The sequence below is a fragment of the Cuculus canorus genome, chromosome 3 (assembly GCF_017976375.1).
Source record: "Cuculus canorus isolate bCucCan1 chromosome 3, bCucCan1.pri, whole genome shotgun sequence".
Classification (NCBI taxonomy): Eukaryota; Metazoa; Chordata; class Aves; order Cuculiformes; family Cuculidae; genus Cuculus; species Cuculus canorus.
The window spans coordinates 74,981,498-75,004,637 of NC_071403.1; the positions used below are offsets into that span (position 1 = coordinate 74,981,498).

Consider the following 23,140-nt stretch of genomic DNA (forward strand, 5'->3'; position numbering starts at 1 on the left):
GTCCGGCTGTCCAGGGGTTATCCAGGCGCCGCCATACCGCGCCCGGCGTTGCCCGGCCGGGGAGGGCGCTCGCGGCCCCGGGGCGGTGTGGGGGCAGCGCTGCGAGTCCCAGCGAGCCGCGGGCGGAGCGGGGCTGCGGGGCCGCCTTCCCCCGCCAGGTACCGGGCTGGGGGCTGAGGGGGAGGCGCCAGGGACTGAGGAAGCTGGGGAGGGTTCGGGGGGTAGGGACTGAGGGAGGTGATGGGAGGCAGGGGCTGAGGGAGCTGGGGCTGAGAGGAGGAGGCTGGGCGGCTGAGACGGTTGGGGCTGAGGGAGGGCGGGACGGCCTGGAGGGGCCCCGTGGAGGGAGGTGGGGGGTGAACAGGGGCTGAGGAGGGTTCGGGGACTGAGAAGGGGAGCAGGAAATGGGGGGACAGGGGCTGAGGGGATGGAGGGCTGAGGTGGGGATGAGGGGTTAAGGAGATGGGGGGCTGAAGGGGGGGATAGGGGGCTGAGAGGGGGAATACGGGGCTGAGAGTGGGGATGGGGGCTGAGAGAGGGGATGGAGGGCTGAGATGGGGGGATAGGGGTCTGAGATGGTGGGTAGGGAGTTGAGAGGGTATGGGGGGCAGAGGGAGGATGGAGGGCTGAAGGGGGAGCAGGGGATGGTGGGGCAGGCGCTGAGAGCATGGGGGGCTGATGGGGCAGGGGCTAAGGCTGAGGAAGGGGGTGCGAAGTCTGAGAAAGGGAGGCTGGGGGCTTTGGGACTGAGGGAGCTGGGGGCTGTGGGGGTGGCAGGGGCTGAGGCTGAAGGGGTTGGGGCTGAGGAGGGGCCGGGCAGGCTGGAAGTGCCGGGTGGCTCCGAGGGTCCTGAGGGGGCTGAGCGGGAGAGGCTGAGGCTGGAGGGGTTGGGACTGAGGGAGCCGGGGGCTAAGAGAGAGCTGGCGCTGGGCAGGGGCTGAGAGGGCGGGGATTGTGGAGGGATTGAGAGGAGGGTCACCGGCGGCTGGCAGGGGACGGCAAGGGCTGGGAGGGCATCAGGCAGCAGTTGGGGCCCCTTGGAGGTGGGGCAACTGGCCCTGCTGCCCCCCCCCCCCCCCCGGGGCTGCTGGGCTGCCTTCTCGACTCCAGGTCGGGGCTTGAGGCAGGGGCTTGAGGGGTCTGGGCAGCCCTTGAAGGTGCGAAGCCTGAGGGTGGGGTGAGGGCAACCCGCCCTGTTCGTCTCCCTCCTCCCCTGGTGCTGGTGGGACCCTGTCCAAGGTTGTCCTGGTGAAGCTGCTGCCAGGCCTTCTCTCTCCATTCCTGAGAGCTTCTGCAATTCCAGCCTGTTTGTGCTTTCCCCTGAGGCTTATGTCTTCCTGCCTGGTCAGCTTGACAGCAGCCAGAGGCCAAGACAGATTCCTGGCAGGAGAGAGAGTGTCAAGGAATGTCTCCAAGGCTTCAGTGCACTATGTAGAGAATCACAGAATCATAGTATGGCTTGGGTTGGAAGGGATCTCAAAGCCCATCCAGTTCTAACTCTCCTGCCATGGGCAGAGGCACCTTCCACTGGATCAGGTTGCTCAAAGCCTCATCCAACGTGGCCTTGAATACCTCCAGGGATGGGGCAGCCACAACTTTTCTGAGCAACCTGTGCCAGTGCCTCACTACCCTCACAGGAAAATTTTTCTGCCTAAGATCTCATTTAAATCTCCCCTCTTTTAGCTTAAAACCGTTCCCCTCGTTCTACCTCTGCACTCCCTGATAAAGAGTCTCTCCCCAGCTTTCCTGTAGCCCCTTTCAGTACTGGAAGGTAGAAGCAACAGTGGGGTTTAGGGGACAAGGTGAGGAAAGGGAGGGAGATTGACAGCTCTGTACATGCAGAATCTTAGCTGGGCTTTGCACAAAAGTAAATCAGCAGAGGGCAAAGTATTTGGGCAAAAATAAGGAGGCAGTGCTGCTCTTAGCAGGGACACAGGAATAAGTGTCTGCCTGAGCAGTGTGATCTATGATTCCCAGGTCTAACACAAGCTTCCAGATCAGTCTTTTAATGAGCTCGGGGGGTGTTCTAGCACCATCTCCTTTACTGCTGCTGGAATTGTGAGCATCTAAGCTCCTGAATGTGCAAGCTTGCAGTTTCACACTGCCTTAGCATAAATAGTCAAAGCATCATATAAATGTCAAGCACGAGTGAAGAAAGCGGGTTGTTCTCATGCTATCTCTGACAGTATGTTGAATGTGCTTGAAATAGAAGTGTCTATATGAACTGCCGTGAGCTGGCTGGGCTATTTTAAGTATTACTAAACCTTGTGGCTGGTTGGCGTCTTTTGGGAGACGGGACAGAGGCAACCACACGGTAGGATTTGGTCTCTGGAGCAATTTTGCAGGGGCAGCAGGCTGCTCTTCTTGGAGTGGTGCTGCGATTCTAGGGGGGACAGAGCAAGCCCTGGAAAATCCAGGCTGCTTTCTGCTGGGTTTCTCTCCCTTGCTGTGGGAATTGAGTGAAGCAAAGCTTGTCTGAGCAGCTTCCAGAAATGGCTCTAGGTTTCTTTCTGTGTGCACAGAGGGATGAGGCAGCACAGGGAACTCTGTGCACAGAAGTGAATCCAAGGAGATAGGGTTTTGTTTGAAGATTAGCACCCGGCTGCTACATTTGGAGATGGTCAGTTATTTTCTGTCTCAAAAGATTGCACCTCGGATCCTATGTTAAGTTTTGGGCCCCTCAGTAGAAGAAGAGCATTGGGGGGCTAGAGTGTGTCCAGAGAAGGGGAATGGAGCTGGGGAAGGGTCTGGAGTGCAGGGATTGTGGGAGCAGCTGAGGGAGCTGGTATTGTTTAGCCCGGAGAAGAGGAGACTGAGGGAAGAATAAGGGAGGTGTTGAAGGATATCTGTAGCAATATCTCTGCTAAGGGACTCATCTGCTTCCACTCGTGGTTGGGTGTCATACCTGGCTGCAGCAACAGCCAGTCTGCAGTCACCCCACAGTGGTGGTTGCACTGCATACTCTGGAAGTATGTGTCTGGGCTTGTGGTGCTGTGTGCAGTCAGAAAAGGGCTATGGGTGTTTCTGTGGGACCCCAACAGGTTGTTGGGAACACTTTTAAATCTTAGCCACCCTGTTCTTAGTGCCACAGCAACAACTCATTGTTGTGCTCACCTGATTTCCAGCATCACCAGCATCCGGTGCTTCAACAGGAGGTGAGACGTAACCTGATTTTAAAAAAAACATTCTTATTCCTGGCTATTAATGAAGCTGGTGGCCCATGACTGGGACAGACGAGCTCTTTGCTGGGTGAAAAACTGGCTGTATGGCAGAGCCGAGAGAGTGGTGAATGGGCCTAAATCCAGCTGGTGGCTGGTCACAAGTGGTGTCCACCAAGGCTTATGGCTGGGGCCAGTCTTGTTTAATATCTTTATCAATTATCTGAATGAGGGGATTGAGTGCAACCTCAGTCAGTCTGCAGATGACACCAAATTGGGCAGGAGTGTCTATCTACTCGAGGATGGGAAGGCTCTGCAGAGGGATTGGTGGCCGAGGCCAACTGTATGCAAATCAACAAGGCCAAGTGCTGAGTCCTGCACTTGGGATACAACAACCCTGTGCAGTGCTCCACGCTTAGGGAAGAGTGGCTGAAAAGGACCTGGGGATGTTGGTTTACAGCAGCTGAACATGAGCCAGCGGTGTGCCCAGGTAGCCAAGGAGGCCAATAGCATCCTGACTTCCGTTAGAAATGGTGTGTCCAGCAGGAGCAGGGAAGGGATCGTCCTCCTGTACTCAGCGCTAGTGAGGCGGCGCCTCGAGCCCGGGGTTCAGTTTTGGGTCCCTCACTACAAGAAGGACCTTGAGGGGCTGGAGCATATCCAGAAAAGGGGAAAAGAGCTGGGGAAGGGTCTGGAGCAGAGGGGTTGTGGGAGTGCCTGAAGAAGCTGGGATTTTTTCAGCCTGAAAAAGAGGACACTGAGAGAGAGATCTCATCACTCTCTACGACTGCCTGCAAGGAGGCTGTAGCGAGGTGTGTGTTGGTCCCTTCTTCCAAGTAACAAGTGATAGGATGAGAGGAAGTGGTGGTGACGTTTAGATTGGATATTAGGAAAAAATTCTTTACTGAAGGAGTGATGAAGCATTGGAAGCGACTGCCCAGGGAGCTGGTGGAGTCTCCATCCCTGCAGGTGTTCGAAAATGTGTGGCACTTCAGGACATGGTTTAGCAGACATGGTGGTGTTTGGCTGGTGGTTGGACTGGATGAGCTTAGAGGTCTTTTTCAACCTTAATGATTCTGTGACCCTGACTGTGTGTGTATGCATGATCAGGATGCTCAGTGAGAGTGGGGAAGAGAGACAGCTGGAGCTTCCCAATGTAAAGTGAGCAAGCTTATGCCAAGCTAAGAGAGCAGTGTCTTTGGGTTATTTAATCTAGAAAATCTTTCTCTCACTGTGTGAGAAACTTGTGCTTGTTTTGATGGAGGCTTTTGGTCTTCCTGTTAGGATAAGCTCACAGTTCCAGGGGCCCTGGGGCATGATTCCAGCTGGATGTGCTGCATCGGCCAAAGGAGATTATTCCTCACATCTTCAACAGCTTCTGCTGTGGGCCTAGATGAACTGTGACGGCTGTTCCAAAAGAGGTGCAGCTCTGGGGAGGACAGGGGTGGCTCCACAGGAACCAGGAAAGGGACACGCTTAGCTCAGCATTTGCACAAATCCTTGGGGAAGGCAACTTTCCCCTTCCCCTGCTGGCTTTTGGCACTAGTGGTAACTTCTCTCATATGAACAATTCAAGCTTAATTTTGCTGTGGTGTGAAAACCCTTCCTCTGACCCACGATGAATATCACTAACTGTCCCTAAATGAGACTGCATAGTGAGCTTCATTGTAGGACAGAAAGTAGCTTTTCCTCAAGAAATGTGTTTAATTCCTATTGGCAGGCAGTGCAGAGGAGATTGCAGGAAGAAAACTGACTTTGGGACAGAAAACTACTGTAGTAAAACAGTTTTAAAAGAAGGCGGTAGAGGAGAGAGGCTGGAGCCTGGGGAGCAGTGGGAGGCCCTTGGGAGATGGGGCTGCGCAGGGAGAAGAGTGTGGTGGGCTCACCTGTAGCTGCAAAGGGGAGAACAAGCACTTGGTGAAGGCAGGAAAATATTCTTTGAGATAGGGTTGTGGCCGGCGGCAGAAGAGGAAGATGGATCTGGCTGGGCGTTTCCTTTACAATGTGAAGAGACTCACATTTGGAAAACCTTGGCAGCTAGTTAAATCCTATGTTTGCCTTTTAATATATGATCCTGTAAGGATCGCTTCACACTTCTGGTTGTTTTCTTTTCATGGAGCGATTGAGTGTCTCATTCTGGTGTGGCCAGGCCTGAGCAGTGGCAGCCAGAGGCTGGCTGAGCTCTGTGTTTGCTCTGAAGGAGTATCCATGTCCCCAGCCAGCTACAACCTGGTCTCCCAGCCACTGCTCCAGGCCTGCATGCAACTGCCTGTCTCCTGGGAAGGGCTGACTGCTGGGAAGGGCTGACTGCTGGCAAGACCTTTCACAGGAATTGTAATTGTAGTAAACAATGTTGCAACATCATTGCTACAGCATCAACATGGCTTCCTAAAGCCTATCCAGCTGAGCCTTGGGCTGCTGCCTTTTGGTTGACCAGATTAATTTCTTAGGATGTGCAGCCATCGTTTCCTGTGTCCCTGTGACTAATGTTAATAATGAAAGTGTCCAGGCAGAGTAGCTGGCTCCTGTTGGAGTGACAGTACCAGCGTCCTGCTCTGGCAGCAGCGTGCTCCTCAAGTGAACTCTGAAGGTTGAAGAAGGGTTTTCACAGCCTTCCTGGCAAAACCAGGGAAGTGGTGTGGTATAATGCCTGCCCTTCACACCAGGCTGCTGTGCTCCTCTACCCCAGCAGGAACCAAGTGGAGAACTTGAAAGTAAGATTCATCCTCTTTCAGGATTGGGCTCAATCTGAAGAGCATTGAAAGTGTTGATGCTGGTAATAAAGTCCAGTTAAGCTCGTTGAGGAGTCTCTTATGGAATTCCTTAACCAAGAAGTGATGTTGAGGAAAATACTGGTTAGGTTTTTCAATGATAACTCATGACTGAGGCAGGAAACAAATTTAGATATGTGAAAATAGCCTGAAAGGTGACTTTGGTCTCCATGGAAACTCATCTGTTCTGTAGCTTTGCAAAGGACTTACACAAGAGCTGCTGCCTGGATTCCAAAAATATATAGTAATTTAAAAAACACCCCAAACCTGCCAGATCTGACTTTGGTCCCAGATACAGAGTGAAGCATGGCCTGAGTCAGAGGGGGCTGTTCCTGGGCCCTTCTGGAGCAGCTCAGCTAGGGAAAAGCTTGATGTGACTCTGGATCACTGGCAGCATAGGTCACAGTGGTCCCCGCAGAAAGAATTGCTTTTGCAGGAGGGACCAGGAGCTCCCCGTTGGGCAGCATCTCTGACTTTTTCCCCAGGTGGGGATAAAATGGGAGCGTGTTGCATCCAGATGCTGCCGTGCTGTACAGATGCATGGTTGTGAGCAGTGGTTCCACTTGGCTGAAGGGCTGGGGAGGCCAATTGGAACAGAGCAGCATGTCACAGCACTGCCCCTTCTTGCTGCTCTTCAACTGTTTTAGAAACTTTAACCAGGAGGGAAGTTGTCCTTGTGAAAACTCACTGCTTCCGAAAGAGAAAAGGGATAGAGAAAACATGTAGGAACTTTAGTCCTCCACAAATTTCTTTGTTCTGCGAATGCTAGAACCGGATGTGGGGTGGGAGTGTGCAGACGGTGTCTTCCGAGAAGCTGGCACCAAGCAATAAGAAAGAGAGTATTCTTCAGGCTGTCTGAAACACTAGTGTCTCCTCTAACGGTTTCTTTCAGCTGGGGGAAAGCTGTTAAAGAATTGAACAGATCTGCTTTTTCAGAAGCATGGCTTTTGCTCCAGGTCTTTAGCTCCAAAGGAGAATCTCTATGAAAGTCAGTGGCAGTGACTTCTCTAAGAGCTGATCTGAGCTGTCTGTTTGAAGTGTGAAGAACATCAGTTTCTTAACTGAGATGGGATGTTACAAATTTTCAGTTATGCCTGGAATTGCTGCAGGAGGAAAAGCCCTGATTCCCGTCATTATCAAAGAGCTTTCTCCCTAGGCAAGCATGTTTCTGTTCGCTCCTGTTTAGTTGAGCGGGACCCTAGTGGTCGATCAAGGAGTCCAAATGCTGGTGTTGTAGCCCACCCCTGTATTGAGGAGCCGGTTGCTTTACATGAGGGTAGCTATTTGGGAATCTGAGGGTGCTTTTAAACAGTTCCCTCTGCTGTTTCTCATGACAGATACAAAGAGCGCGCTCTCTTCCCTCTGGCTCTGTTCTTTTCACCTTCAAAACTGGCTGTCGCTGTGTGTTTTCATTCATGCAGACAAACTGTTCTGGTGTGTACATGATATGTGCGTGGCCAGGCATGGATGGGCACGTGGCACTTGGCTCCTTTCGCCAAAGCTGCTTGTCTTGGGCTGCCTTACAGCCACTCTGAGGTTCTTTTTGTATCACAGAGCATCTCTGCCTGCTCTTCCAAGCCTTGTTCAGACTACAGTACCTGCCTTGTGTCTCCTTCTCAAGGGGAGAGTAAAGCTATCTCCAATTGGGAAGCAGATGAGCAAGGATACAGCAGTGTCGTGTTTTATTTGCCATTCACAGAAGACCTGGGAGATAGATCGTGTTATTTCAGCATTCTGTCTATGTTCCAGAGCGAGGCGACGTCTTGGTGGACCAGGAAGCATGCAGCTGCAGCACTGGGGACCCTGAAGACTACCGGGCTTGCAGGGAGGAATGCTACGGTGGGCAGTGCACTTGGAAGGTGGGCCACGGAGGGTGAACCACGCAGCCGTGGCTGTCGGGCACAAGGTCTATTCCTTTGGTGGATATTGTTCCGGAGAAGACTATGAGACTTTGCGGCAGATCGATGTCCATGTTTTTAATGCAGGTAAACATGTCTTTGTGGAGCATGAAGGAGTGACTTGCTGGGCTTGGCTATTTGTTTTCTTGCCCACTGCTACTTAACAGTAGAGACGTTTAGGTTGGAAAAGGCCTTAAAGATCATTGAGTCCAACCCTTAACCTCACAGTGCTAAGTCCACCACTAAACCATGTCTTTATACCCCACATCAGTGTAGATGGGAGCCTCATCCTTCATGCAGCCCTGTGTTTTCTGCCTCAGGATAGGGCACAGAGGGGCTGTAGTTAGAAGACTGCCAGGATAAGGACTCGCTAAGAGTTACCACATAGCCAGTGGCTTGTTTTGCCCCTGTTCTCTGTGAACACTACCTCAACAAGGTGCAAAGAAGCTCAGGTCCCCTCTCCAGTCTGCAGCTCGACCACAATTGTGTGGAAGGGCTAGAGTAGGAGTCAGTGTGCTCAGTTACATCTGTTTCCCTGTGGCAGCAGCTGGCAACCACTGCCAGCATCATGGAGTCAGCAGGGGCATGTGGCTAGGATGGACATCTTTCATTCAGATTCACAACACTGCTTGGAAAAGCATGTAGAGCTACAGCCATTTGCATAGGGTAGCCGGTATCTGTCAGGAGGCTGTGTTGCAACCATGACTGTACTGGGAGAGGAAGTATTTCTCGATTCAGTGTTCTTTGAACTGAGGAGGTTCCTGAGCTCGTCCATGAAGTGTTTCTCTGTAATTAGGCGGGAGTTTGGGAAACTGCACAGGTGCTTGAATGTGTCCAGCTGAATGGAGAGAGCAGAGAACCAATGGCCAGTGCTGCAACCTGGACAGCGTGCTGAGCACTTCTAAGCCACGCATGGCTTGTAGATAAAACAAGTTTGTCTGTAAGACTGAGTGAATTCACTTGTCTGAACCTGACTGCAGAGAAGACAGGCTTATGCAGTTGTAGATAAAAGTGTTGGTTACCCAGGGCTGCCAGGGTGACCTGCTCATAGCACAGAGGGGACCATACCTCAGGAGCTAGTGAACAAAGACCTTCACCTCTATCCAGAGAGACTGGGTCTTTACACTCAAGTTCAACATTATAATTTGTAAAATGTGCCAGTAGAGCATGACTCTTATGGTGGAAGCATGATTACTGTACTCAAAGGATTGCTCTTGCATTGTCTTCCCTTCTTACCCCTCCCAAATACTGAAGTGTCATAATGCTGCAGCCACTGCCTGCGGGGTGATGCTGCCTTCCCAAGTCCTTGCTCAGTTCCAGTGCCAGGCTCTAGTGCTAGAGCCGATACACCAGAGTTTGAACAGTCTCTTTCAGTCTTCCAAAGAGGAACACAGTGTGTTAGGTAGGAAACATCCCATCTAGCTTGATTTTAGCATTGGTTGTGCTTCCATCTGAGGTAGATACCTTCTAAGTTGCCTGACCCTTTCCCTATATTGGTATTTTAAGGGAAGTGCAGGCTGTTTTCTGCTATGTTTTGTGCTCTCTCTGTGTTGAAAACAGAACTGAAGGCTGTGTGGTGGAGGAAGGGTGACTGGGTGCTGTTACAGCGTGGCCATGTGACGCACACTGTGACCCTTGCACTGTCATTAAACCCTGTTATACCTGTTGGCTGCTCTGCCTGCAGCCAAATGTGACGCCCCGGCTGTCAGAAGAGAAACCTGTAATGACAAGGAACTGTGTTAGTAACACAAGGTTAGAGGGAGAACCCAGATATGGATGGGGGTAAAGGAGACAGACAGCTCACTGTCTCGTCTAAAGCTTAAAAAAAGAGGCAAACAAACCTTGTTCCTACAAAGCTGCTGCTTTGCTTCTCTCAAATGATGCTTCAAGGTGTGTTCCCTTGTGTGCTGGTGCAGTGAATTGTTACTTGATGCCCAGTCTTCCAGCTTTGAGTCCCTTCAAAAGTGTCACTGGCCTGAAGCAGTGTCTGCATTCATTATCACCTCTGCTCTTCCTTTTCCTTTCCCTATTGTTTTGCGTGTCTGTGTGCGTGTGCGCGCACGCGCACACTGTAGCTTCATTCACAGTCCAGGATGAGCTAGAGTGGAAACCTCTTCAGTGCAGCTGATGCAGAATCAAGCCTGTTTCCATCCAGAGTCTTCTGAGTCTCTAGTGCTTCCTCCAGTCTCACCTGTGACAGGAGCTTGTGGAAAACTGCTTCCATGTTTATTAACTAGCTACTACTTAGGGTCAGACACAGCTTTTCTTGCTTACTAAGCTGCTCCTGCACCTTTTCACAGGGGAAAAAAGGGTTGTGCAGGGTGGGTTGTGGCCTGTGAGCGTGGGTAGCGGGCTTAGCATTTGACATGAGTTCAAACTTGTGCTTTCAGTGTCTCTGCGCTGGATCAAGCTGCCTCCAGTGTGGACAAACAGCGGAGACCACGTGAGAGAGGTGCCCTACATGAGATACGGGCACTCCGCAGTGCTCATAGATGACATCGTCTACATATGGGGTGGCCGCAATGACACTGAGGGAGCCTGCAATGTGCTCTATGCCTTCGATGTCAGTAAGTTCCAGCTTCTCACTCTTCCTCTCTTGATGAGACCTTGTCTCTGCCCCACCGCTGCCCAGCTTGTTTTCCTGTCCTCTATCTCTCTACAAAGTGACAGCCTGGAGGAAATGGTGTAAATGGGGAATTGGTATTGTTGGCTGTTTCAGCTGGTTTAGAAGGGGAGCAGGGTGGCCAGCGAGTCCGCATGCTTGACTCTCTGTGAAAGGCTTTGAACAGAGATGACTGAGCTTGTCTGATGCTCAAACTGGTTTTAGTTTTTCTGTCAGCGTTTTGTGCTCTCTCTGACAGTAGCTACAACTGAAACCCCCTCTCTATGTGATGCGTTATGCCTTAACTGTGGCCAAAGGTTGCAGTGAGGAGGAGCTAGAGCTCTTGAGGATTGTGGTCGCTCTTGTGGGTGGTCTGTCATTCTGAAAGCATAAAAAAGAGTCAGGAATAAAACACAGTGATAGTCAGGGACAGGATGACAAAATAAGGGAAGGCATGAGTCAAGTTAGATAAACCTGAAAGATGAAGGCTTTGAGCCTTTTGGTTGGCTTCTCCGTAATGATGCTGGAGCGCCAGGGGAGAACAGACACCATCAGGAACAGGGTGGACAGGAGCATCAGGAAAGAAAGGGAATACACCTGGATTCTGGAGGCAAGTCCATCTGAATACCAGCCAGTAACTGTCTTGCTGGACTTGCAAGGAAGCTGCTTGCTTTGGGCCTTGCTTGTGGGTTCCCTTCTTCACCAGGAAATGTCTCACAGCTTGGAGCTGTTCTCTAGGCACAGGGTTTCTCCTTTCCCCAACACATGCAGCTGGGAAGCCACCAATAAACCTCCGCCTACACAGAGGCCTTGTAGTGGGAGCCACCTTGCCTTCCTGCCAAATCCAGCGCTTTAGCATCAAGTGAAAATTAGAGGAAAGGCCAGAGCTCAACCGTGGTGTGAACCCTCTGCAGCTGTCTGTACACACTGTGCCTGTCCCTTGCCAGTCCCTGGAAGTGACTGGCAGTTGCAGTCCCATGTCTGCAGTGTCAGTTCCATTGAAGGAGTCACATCAGGCTGGATAGAATCATAGAACAGTTTGGGTTGGAAAAGACCCTTACAGGTCATCCAGTCCAGCCCCCCTGCAGAGGCAGGAGTACCTTCCACTCCATCAGGTTGCTCACAGCCCCATCCAACCTGGCCTTGCATGTTTCCAGAGGTGGGGCTTCCACCACCTCTCTGAGCAACCTCTCACAGCAAAATATTTCTTCTTAAGATCTCATCTAAATCTCTCCTCTTTCAGCTTAAAACCAGTCCCCCTCATCCTATCCTTGCATTCTCTGATAAAGAGCCCCTGCCGACCTTTCTTGCAGTCCCCTTTCAGTACTGGAAGGTCGCTATAAGGTCTCTCCAGAACCTTCTCTTCTCCAGGCTGAAACAGCGCAACTCTCTGAGCCGGTCTTTGTATGGGAAGTGCTCCAACCCTTGGATCAGCTTTGCACCTTCTTCTGGACCCATTCCAACAGCTCCATGTCCTTCTTGTGCTGAGATAAAGTCCTCACTGAGGCAATTTAGTCCTCTGGAGTGTTAAGCAGATCACAAGTCCGAGGTCTTGTCCATCTCTCATTTGATGTGTTGTGCTTGGGTGAGCTCTTGCTGCTACATGTGACTGGGCTTGGAAGCAGCCCCGTGAAGGAAAGGAACCCGATAGCCACTGCGGCTTACTCCCTAGGGACTGTCGACGGGTTCTGCTGACCTTGCAGGACCCTTTGTGTGGTTCCAGCTGGAGGTGGATGGCTGTGGCCGTAGGCCAAGCTCAGAGGAGTTATCCTTGTGAAGAATATTGCTTTAGCTCCAACATTACCACTTCCTGAAATAAGCACTGCTCTTGGCAGCTCATGGCAGTTAGGTGGGGTGGGGGAATGTCTCCTGCTGCCTGGAGGCTTATCTGTGCCTCTCCAGGCTCTTGGGACAGGTGCCTGTGCTTGGCAGGGAGTTGCTGGCGTGGCTCCATGTTGCCCTGGCATGGAGAACAGCTCTGGCTGGATTTAAAGTCCTCCACTAAATCAAGCCAGTCCCTGGAGCTGCAGGCAAGGGGGCTGAATCTGGCTGCTTCAGGCTGGGGCAGAGTGTGAAGGGAACCATGAGAGGCGAAGACCAAGGAAGGCTCCCTGTGAAGAGGGGATGAGAATGTGACAAGAGGAGCAGATGAGATAGGGAGAGCTGCTCTGCAGAAGTGCCCAGTGTGTGCCCAGGAACTCTTGTCATAGAGTGCTTGTGGTTGAGTGACTTCTGCCTGGATTTGAGAGTGCTCTTTTACCTCAGTCAATTAGTTGGCATCTTCACACGGTGAGGTCAGCTGAGCCACTTAGCACCATCCCTTCGTTGTAATTGAAACTGTAAACGGAGAGCTGATATATGATTCACAAGGAGGCTTTACGAGAGATTCGACACAAGTAGCATTGCTCAAGTAGTGCTATGCTGCTCACACCTAAAACGTGAGCTGTGTTTTGGGTTGGGCAGAGGCAGTGGCTGTGCCCAGAAGCCAAGAACTGTGTCACTGTCCCCTCTGTGGAGGCTCAGGGAGAAGTCTGCAGCCCCTCTGGAGAAGCAAGTGCTGTGCATGAGAGACAGAAGGATTTCTGTCTTGAACGTTAAGAGCCTTCCCATCCCAACACCTACTGCATTTTCTTGACTCTTGTTTTGTTTCAGACACGCACAAGTGGTTCACGCCAAAGGTGTCTGGAATGGTCCCAGGAGCCAGAGATGGTCACTCGGCTTGTGTCTTGGCAAAAAGCATGTTCATCTTCGGAGGCTACGAACAGCTGGTAAGTATTCTCTATAGCTGTTGTTTGGCGAGCTCTTGGGAAAGAGGGTGTTCCTACCCAGGATGTTGGTAGAGGTGGGATGCAGGGACGTAATTGTATCCACAGTCACTTTCATTTTATAACTGAGCAAAGTTAAGGCGTTAATTACCCAGATTATGCTCATTGTTTTGTGGAGAAGATGGTTGGGAAAGTAGGCCTAAAAAATTGGTCATAGAATCACAGAGTCATTAAGTTTGGAAAAGACCTCTAAGCTCATCCAGGCCAACCTCACCGTGCCTACTAAAGCATGTCCTGAAGTGCCACATCCACATGATTTTTGAACCGCTCTAGGTGATGGAGACTCCACCACTTCCCTGGGCAGCCTCTTCCAATGCTTCGCCATTCTCAGTAAAGAAATATTTCCTGATATCCAATCTAAACCTTCCCTGGTGCAACTTGAGGCCATTTCCTCTCATCCTATCGCTTGTTACTTGGATTATTTTCTTTTATTTTCCCAAAACATATAGATATAAAGAGCTAAAGATATAAATATTTATATATATATAGGCTTTTTTTCTGGCTCATTTCTCAGCCAAATTTAGGCAGATAAATACATAATTTTTAAAGTAAATATATATTGCTCTACATTTATTTTAATGTGGCTGAAAAGTGAGCCAGAAAAATCACTTTCTAATGTCTGTAGTGTTGCTGTGAGGTTTTGTCCTAATCTGCTGCATGTTCCCTGTATTCTGTACCTGCTGTCACATCTTGCTGATCCCCTCCAGTGCACACTTGCTTGCTTTCCCGCTTGGAATACCTTGTACTGAAGGCCATCCTGCACAGTGTCAGGTTGCCTAATGCTCCTCTGAGCAAACCTCTGTGCTATGATATTAAAAAGTGGGTAAATAGCATTCCAGCCCATCGCCAGGCTCCAGAAAAGCAGTGCAAAGTCACTTCTGTATATTTGGAAGAGAGCTGGTGCTCTGTTACGGCACTGTCTGGGTTATTCCTCCTCTTCTGAGGACAATAGCATGCCAAATCCATGATCTTGATTACAGCAGCAGGAGCAGTTGAAACGTGGCTTTTTAATCAAAGCCAAACAAGCCTGTAGCTGTCTTGCTGCCGTCTCCCCTGCCCGAGGAGCTGGAGTCTGTGCTGTTCCTGTGAACATAGGATCCTCCAGGCAGCTGGTTGCAGAGTTTTGTGGGACCTTCAGGACCCCGAGTGTATTTGCTCCTGGATGTTTAGCTTCCTAGAACTGATCTCAGCTTCTACCTCTTGTCAGGTGGCCTTAGCAGAGCCAGGTTGGCCGTCCCATTACTGCCACTTTCTTCTACTGCTGCGTGGGGCAGAAGCAGGGTTTTGCTCTAAATGTACATGTTGGGTGCAGGACAGCCTGGGGACAGGAACAGGGTGCCAGAGAAAGGGTAAAGCTGCAGGCAGAGACAAGACACCTTTGAAGAGAAATAGGCTTTGCCTCCCTCTTAAATGATAAATGTTCTGCCTACTCTGACATTTTGGAGCAAACACCGTGTCTCTTAGGAAGTCCTGGCTCCAAAGGGATGCTCCAGGTCTGTAGGTCCTTTCTGAAGCCAGATGTCACCAGGCTTCTCAGTCTCCTTGTGACCAGGCTGCCCTGCTGTCTTCCAGGCTGACTGCTTTTCCAACGATATCCATAAACTGGACACCACAAACATGATGTGGACTTTGATCTCTGCCAAGGTCAGTGCCTGCTTTTCACTCTGGTTTGTAGAGGATGTCTCGTACCTGCTGTTGTCTGGGGCAGCTGCCCCTACATGTCTCAGCCTCTGGCTGGTGTAGCTGGGATCATGGAATCATGGATTGGTTTGGGCTGGAAGGGACCTTAAACATCATCCCATTCTCACACCCCTGACATGGGCAGGGACACCTCCTGCTGGATCAGGTTGCTCAAAGCCCCATCCAACCTGGCCTTGAACACCTCCAGGGATGGGGCATCTGTGACTTCTCTGGGCAACCTGTGCCAGTGCCTCACCACCCTCATGGGAAAACATTTTTATCTAATATCTCATTTAAATCTGCCCTCTTTCACCTTAAAACCATTCCCTCTCATCCTATCCCTGCATTCCCTGAGAAAGAGCTCCTGCTCGGCTTTCCTGTAGCCCCTTTCAGTACTGTAAGACTGCTATAAAGTCTCCCTGGAACCTTCTCTTCTCCAGGGTGAACAACCCCAACTCTCTCAGCTTGTCCTCATAGGGACAGGATCTGTGGGAGAGGAAGTTCTCTGGGAGAAGGCAGTCCTCCCTGCTTCCCCATCGAGATGTGCTGTCTGTCTGGCTAATCTGTATTCCTTCTCTTGTTCTGTTTTCCTCTGTCCCTGCAGGGTACACCGGCTCGCTGGAGAGACTTCCATTCAGCTACCATTATTGGAACAAAGATGTACGTGTTTGGTGGCAGAGCTGATCGTTTTGGGCCATTTCATTCCAACAATGAGATCTACTGTAACCGCATTAAAGTATTTGATACAGAAACAAACTCCTGGTTGGACTCCCCTCCAACTCCGGTGCTCCCTGAAGGCCGGCGGAGCCATTCAGCGTGTGAGTGTGGGTCTGCTGGGGGAGGAAATGCGTGCCTACCCTGGAGGGGGTGGCTGGTCTGCTGGGTGGAGATCTGGCTTAGCAAGGGTTCCTTGCTCCTTTGGAAATCTCCTGCCCACCAGAAAGCCTTGCACGTGAAGGTGACGCAAGCAAAGGTGGATAATCAGCACCGCTTTGCTGTGTGTTTGACATTGGGACAGGGAGCTGCAGGGCTCTGCCCTGGGTGCACAATGATGCCTCTGCTTGCTCCCCACAGTCAGCTACAACGGGGAACTCTATGTGTTTGGTGGCTACAACGCACGCCTGAACAGACACTTCCATGATCTCTGGAAATTCAATCCAGGTATTTATGCTTTTAACCTGTTGCGGTGATAGTGCTCAAGTACTCATGTTGTCCAACATATGGGTCCATTACCCTGTATGCAATAAGCCAATAACTACAACACTAAGTTTGCGCAAATCCTGTGTGCTTAGGGCTTTTCCCTCAAACCAAAGCACACCTCGAGGAGTTTGTCACCTTCATTTATACACAAAGTTACACAAAGCCGTATGTTATTCATCAAGCATCTAATTCCATGCTTACATGTAATTATAACAAATGCCAAATCATTCCTTGCACCTTCTGCGCATGCTGCGAGGAATCTTCAGAAGTTCCTAGTGGTCGTCAGCCCAAAAATTACCTGCAAAGTTCACCCATCAGTCAACTCCTCTTGATCTCCTCCCAGTTATTGGCAGTATCTCTAAACCACTGGCTTGGAATTTTCTTAATTTAAGTGTCCAGCTCCCCATCCAGAAGTCATGCTAATAAATCACACTATTATCTAACCATGCAGCTGAACAAGCTTTAATCCTCTACCACTACAATTACAGAAGATAATTATTACCTGGGACCCATCCTGTGTGAGTCTCCTGCCTGTCTGACGGCCCTAAGATATTAAAAATATCGTGGGCTATTGCCAGCACTGAGACAAGTGTATGCTCTGAGGGCCAGGAGCCTACCTAGGGGACAATGGCTTTTCTGACAGCACGCACAGGAGCCTGGCACCACGCTTGGGGCCCCTCTTCCTCCTCAGGCTGTCCGCAGATCTCAGTTAGAAAGTGAGGAAGGAAGCATTGTTGGAAGACACAGCCAATCAAAGGTAGTTGGCAAGACTTTGTCTTGTTCTTAATATGCAGAAGTGTTGGCAGAAAAGAAGATATGGGGAGAAACAGTAGGGCTAGGGGAGCCAGAGACCGTAGCTGGGGAAACCATTCAGCTTGAGCTGCAGGATCACCATATCACACTCTCTTGACACCAGATCAAGCTGTGCAGGGGTAGTTCTTCAGCTTAGTACCCTGAGTATCAATCAGCTGTGAGCAGCTGCAGAGTCCAGATCAAGCTGTGCAGCAGCAGGGGTGGTTCTTCATCTGGTACCCTGCATAGCCGTCAACTGTGAGCCAGTCTGGGGCCCTCATGTGCTTTTCTCAGTCCATGAGAGTGATTTTGTTTGCTAATTGCTGCACATAGTGAAGTTACCCTAGAGCAGCCAACTTGCTGCTCCCCGGGCTGATCTGTGAACTAGAGTGAGAGGTTCTGAAGGTTTCAGAGCTGTGTATTAGTGGTTATTCACCTCCCAGAATCCTTGCCACAGACAGCCAGGCTACTGTCTTCTCGATCTTCTCAGCCAGGCTGTCCTAGCAGTCTCTGCTCTGTGGGGATGCTCTGCATTCGCAGTGGCTGCCAGCAGACGGAGCTGATTCCTGAGTCTCCCTCCAGATCTGGAGCACAGCAGGGAAAAGGAGGCTGCTTGCCTGCCCCTGGAGCTTTGCCCTGTACTCCCCATGATGTCTGACCTGCTGCCCTGGCAGCACGTGGGTCCTGCCGCTCAGGCTTTGCAAGTGAAAGGCCTCGACCTGCGACTCCCATCTCAACAGGCAGAGCACCAGGGTTGTGCCTGGCATCTAAGCGACAATTCCATAGCAACCTCATAGAATGCATCCTTTCACAGCTAGCGAGGAGAGAAGGTCGACAGGGAGGGAGGATGTTGGTTAGTTTGTGTCTGTGGGGCAGTGGTTTTTGTAGTGATCTGTTTAAATCCGTAACTTGCTTATACCTGGGTCTTGGCCAGGCTCTTGTGAAAAGATGGTGCTCTCTTTTCCACCCCATAGTTTCTCTTTCTTGGAGGAAGATTGAGCCCAAGGGGAAAGGCCCGTGTCCCCGACGCCGGCAGTGCTGCTGCAGAGTGGGGGACAAAATTATTCTCTTTGGAGGCACGAGGTGAGTTGGGTGGCTCTGTGGGAGGGTTTGCCTTTCCCAGTAGCACAGTGTGCCTCTACACTCTGCCCCGTGCTGTAGTCAGATCCATGCAGAGGCAACTGTCCATCCACTTTACAAGTGTAAGGAATCATGTAGATCAGAGCTTCTCCAGGATTGACCTTAGAGCAGCCTTCCAGTGCTGAAAGGACTACAGGAAAGCTGAGCAAGGGCTCTTTATCAGAGAGTGCAGGAATAGGATAAGGGGGAGCCATTTTAAGCTGAATAAGGGGAGATTTAGATGAGATCTTAGGAAGAAATGTTTTCCTGGGAGAGTGGTGAGTCACTGGCACAGGTTGCCCAGGGAAGTTGTGGCTGCCCCATCCCTGGAGGTGTTCGAGGCCAGGTTGGATGAGACTTTGAGCAACCTGATGAAGTGGAAGCTGTCACTGTCCATGGCAGGGGGTTGGAACTGGATGATCTGTCCATCTACCTTACAAGTTTAAGGAATCACATAGACCAGGGCTTCTCTAACAAGAATTTATAGGAGCCTTGTGGTCGCTTCCAACCCAAACCGTTCTGTGATTGCATGATTCTCTGGAAAAAGGCCAAGGAAGAAGGAGGTTGAAGATGTCATGGTGCCTGGTAAAGCAGCTGGTAATGATCCTTCTTGTACCAGCAGAGACAGAATTTTGTAACATGCTGTGGAGGAGGAGTTGTGCAGTGGTTAAGCTTTCTGTGAAAGAGGTGGTGGGGAATGGAGTAGGAGATCCTGGCATTGGAAGGACAAGTATCCTAGTCTGCTGTGCTATGGCAGACCTCACACTGACTCATCCTCCCCTGCTTTTCCCACTGGAGTTTGTTTCTTTCACTGGCAAGAATGGTGTCCGCCACACTGCAGTGAGATGTTGGCTCAGCTGGGAGGTGTTTGGGGAGCCCATACACATGATAAGGCAACTTCTGTGCCAATATTTCTCAGCGAAGTTTCCATTCACAAAAGGGACCCCGTGTTAAGGATTTAGCTGTCAAACATTGGAAGTGATACTGTCAGGGTGCAGGGCAGCTGGATGTGGCCAAGAGCCTTAACAGCTGCTAAAAGAAAGGAAGTGGCCCATCACCAGGACATGCTCTACGCTGTCCGGAATGACAGATTGCAGCTCTGGAACACAGGCCCATTTGCCAGCATCTATCTTGCAGAGACATCTGAAATGCTTTCAGCCCTCTACCTGGGTCATAAAGCTTTGGGGCTTTCTCTGGGGCCCTGGAGGTAGCTCTTTGGGGGTGCTTCTGAGGACAGGCGGCGACACAGGGCAAGGCAGGGCAGGTTCTGACCATACCAGCGCCTTCAGGCCCCAGGAGTGCTAGGGGCCGTGCCTCGCTGCAGGATGTCCGTGCTGGTGTGAGGGAGCGCTTTTGCTTATGTAAACAAATTTGACACCAGCCTTTTGGAGTTTGGTCCAACCCTGCCAGGCAACACAGCAGCACTTCGTCTTCTCCACCAAATGACTTCGGTGTTCACTCTGTTCCTTAATCCAAACTCAATCCCAATGCAGGCTCATCAGCACTAGTTTGGGTTAACAAGAGCTGCTAGCAGCCAGGAATGCAGCCTGCTTGGACTGGAGGGAGGGTCTTGCAGGCTAGGAAGGGAGAGATGGGGGTGGGGACTGTGCTGGCTTCCTGTAACAGTTATCAGGTGTATTCTGGAGCTGGCTGGCAAGATAAGAAGTTTTCCAGGAAGTCGTTGTAATGGAGAACTCCCTGTGGTCTGCCTCCTGACCTGTGCTCCCCTGCCTGGGATGAGGGAGGGGGAATACACAGTGTGGGGGATCCAGCACGGCTCCTAGGAAGGGGGAGATGGCGGGCTCGGCTCACTGGGCAGGCAAAATACCTTTGTGTCCTGCCTTCACTGACAGAATCCACGTACACTGCAGGCTGTTCAACAGGTACTTCCACAGGGTGCCTGCTTCTGTGGCATCCAAATACTGAGTTCTTCTTATGGTCCTGCACAAAGCCTGATCTTTTTGCCCCGGCTGTGGTCTCTCTATGGCCAGCAGCAGTCCCGTTGCTTGTGTCCCGTTAAGTGACCAAGTCATGTACCGCTAAGCTCAGCGTTCCTGTTAGCTGCATCGTGGTTGTGGCCCTGGTCTGGTTTCCTCCCAGACCAGCGCTTCAGCACAGAGAGACCATCCACAAGGGAGAGTGAGAGGGAATGTTATAAAACAAGATGCTGATCCAGGCTTGGCTTGAGGCTGTTTTCCCTAACAAGGCTTAGAAATGCTTGACTCTGGTGAGGGAGCAGGGGCTCTCGCTGGGTGCTCGGTGCTGGGCTCAAGAGCATTCACCGACATCCCAAGCTGTTGCACTTCTGGAATGAGCAGTGTTGCTGGGCTCTGGCTGGCAAAGCGGTCCCTGCACCCTCATGTCTGGAAGTTGTGGCTCTCCTGGTCTTGAACTCCAGGCTTTCCCTTGCTGCTCACACTTTGGTGATTAAAACCACCAGTGTGGTGCCTGCTGGCTTTCCTTTGAAAGATAAGGGATGGTCTAGGGTTTCCTGTGACGTGGATGTGAGATTAGATTGTGGCACAGTGAGCACAGAGGGGTGGAATTAAAGCGGCTGTTGCCTGTATCCGGGCAGACGGGACCCATCAGTGACAGGTCTGGGTGCTAGCAGCGAGCTGTGCCCCATGGCTGGTGCTGGGGTTCTGGGAACCCAGAGGGGACAGGTTCTGTCTCATGTCCCATGAGAGGTGACAGCGGATCACTGGTGAGAAGTGACACGGTGGTGAGAAGTCACTGCATGAGGTACGAGCCGAGCAGTAAGGATGCTGAATTGCCTTGTTGCAAACCAAAGCAGGATTTAAAAACACTTTTCCTTTCCTTCCAATTTCTCCAACCAACCATCAGCTGTGGGAGTGCTTCCCCCTGGTCCAAGCATAGGCTGCTCTCTGTGCCTGGCCCAGGCCTGTTTATCACATGAAGAGCGGGATGGATGCTTGTGCAAGCATGCCTGCCTTCAGGAGCCGCTATCATCCCATCTCCAGCCTGCTCAGAGCCATCCTCAGCCTTGTCCTGGGGCTCAGCCATGCCTCTCCGAGTGGAGTTCCTTGGAGGATCATATCCACTGAAATTACTGAGCAAATGGAGCCCTGAAACAAACCTCAGCTGCGGAGGCAGCTGTTTGCCAGCACCCACCTTGTGCCCTGAGGGTGGGTGCCACTATTCTGGGGGATTGCTCAGGTCGGAGAGCAGTTTGGGAAGTATTTGAGGAAGGGGGAGTGTGGAAACAGCCAGTGGTTCAAGAGAGCCTGAGCAGTGTACAGAAGAAGGGAAAAGGATGTTCCCTGCAGAGTGGGACCTGTGTTTGGAGGTGCAGTGAGGTGAGAGGCAGGTGAGGGGAGGCCGGCAGCTGGAGTTACCGTGGTCATGTGTGAGGAGGAGGAGGCAACTCCCCCATTCCCTTTTGCAGAGATGGTGGGTGTTCCTTGCCCCTTGCTCTGTACAGCGCTGCCTGCTCTGTACAGCGCTGCCTGCTCTGTGGGGAGCTGGGAGAGTGGTGGCTTTGGGTGCTGCTAGGGGAAGCAGAGGGACAGGAGCGATCAGAGGGCACCTGCATGGGGTAGGTAGGCCAGGAACAGTCCTGGACTTGCTCAGCCCTAGAGGAGCCCAGGGGACTATAACTGGTGTACAAGCATTTTGGCACTGACTGAAACACTTTGCTTTGTTTCTGCAGCCCATCTCCGGAAGAGGGAATGGGTGATGAATTCGACCTGATGGATCACTCGGATCTCTACATCCTCGACTTCAGTACGTGAATCCTGCACCTCTCACCACCAGGTGCCCCGTGTTCAGGCCCTGCTGTGAAGCACCATTCTGTGTGCTACGTAGTTCCTGGAGCCAGGCTGCTGTCTAGCTGGTTTATGTGGCTTAAGGCAGGCCAGACAGAGGTGCAGCTGCACCTGCAGGCCTGATCTGGGCTCGTGACTCTCTACACACTCCTTCACACTCAGGCTTCCTGAGGGAGCGTATAAAACCACTCCAGCCTGTCCCCGGTGTGCACCCTGCCACGTCCCTCAGAGGAACGGCTGAGGCACTCTGCTGTGTTTTGTGCAGCAATTGAGTGATGCCTGGCCCCCTGGCACGTCCAGATGAGGTTTGCGGTGGCTAACTGTCCTCTTTCTGCAGGCCCCAGCCTAAAGACGCTGTGCAAGCTGGCAGTGATTCAGTACAGCCTGGACCAGTCCTGCCTTCCCCATGACATCAGGTACTGCACGCCTGGCTGGGAGGTCACCCTGTGGATGTTCCCTGCCCTAGGCTGCCCCAGCCCTGGCTGAGAGCTGCCCCGGGCAGCTTTGTGACAGGCTGGGCTGGAGACCCTGGCTGAGCCTGATGTGCAGTGGAGCTGCTCCAGCCCTGGGCGTTGTGTCCAGGCTCTCTCTCAGTGTATCACGTTGGTGTGTTCCAGATGGGAGCTCTCGGCCATGACAACGAACAGCACCATCAGCCGTCCCATCGCCTCTTCCCAGGGCTGACGCCGCCTCATCCCTCCACCTCCCCACCCTCGCCCCTCCACACACTGACCTCTTGCTCCACCACCTGCATGAGTTTTTAGCCCTTTCAAGCAAGGAACAAGTGAGCTCACTTTGTTTTGCCCCAGAAAGGCCTCCCTCTGCCCGTGAGCAGCACAAGTGTGCAGGCAGAGCTGGGGCTGCTGGTGAAGAAATTGGCTCACCCCAGCAGCACAACTGTGAACCCTCCTCCTTGCCGATGGCTCTGGTGTCTCCTGCCTTCCTTCCCCTTGCCCGTGGAGTTGCAGCCCTGCTGACCTGGTCCCCAGCCACTTTCCATGGGCCTGAATTGACTCCTACTACCAGCCACAGCCCCAGGATTGGCCTCGGGCTACGAACTGTTCCTGAGCTGCCTGGAATGAGCAGGGACCTCCATGCCTGCGACTGCCAGCACTGACAAGCTTCCTGGCACCGGACAGCAGGCTCCAGTCCTAGACGAGCCTGACGCAGGGGCCTGGGCCCAGCTAGATCCTCTGCCCAGCTCCTGTCGTAAAACAGCAACTGGAGGGGGAGTTTCATAAATGCTGAGGCAGAGGTGGTTTCTGCTGCTCCATGTGTCCTAGCAGGCAAACTGGGGGGAGAGGAGCTCT

At 51.8% G+C, this 23,140-nt stretch overlaps 2 protein-coding genes across 4 annotated transcripts in view; both read left to right on the top strand.

The window, feature by feature from the left end:
• On the top strand, positions 1-23,053 carry KLHDC3 (kelch domain containing 3). 3 transcript variants are annotated; one of them, XM_054063379.1, is made up of 12 exons: positions 5-158; positions 1,978-2,058; positions 7,679-7,914; positions 10,218-10,394; positions 13,082-13,197; positions 14,827-14,898; positions 15,539-15,752; positions 16,009-16,095; positions 17,901-18,009; positions 21,716-21,789; positions 22,168-22,246; positions 22,448-23,053. In XM_054063379.1, the coding sequence occupies exons 3-12, from the start codon at positions 7,761-7,763 to the stop codon at positions 22,512-22,514; spliced, it is 1,149 nt and encodes a 382-aa protein (XP_053919354.1). In that variant the 5' UTR covers positions 5-158; positions 1,978-2,058; positions 7,679-7,760; the 3' UTR covers positions 22,515-23,053. The 3 variants fall into 3 exon arrangements, with proteins under 3 accessions (XP_053919353.1, XP_053919354.1, XP_053919355.1); XM_054063378.1 differs by lacking the exon at positions 1,978-2,058 and having other exon boundaries at positions 1-158; XM_054063380.1 differs by lacking the exons at positions 5-158; positions 1,978-2,058 and adding an exon at positions 2,200-2,314.
• The window catches only part of LOC128849180 (neuronal PAS domain-containing protein 4-like), a 5,796-nt gene continuing 5,605 nt past the window's right edge, over positions 22,950-23,140 (top strand). The window contains exon 1 of the mRNA XM_054063377.1: positions 22,950-23,085. The gene's annotated coding sequence lies outside the window, so the exon portion shown is untranslated. The remainder of the gene's footprint in view (positions 23,086-23,140) is intronic.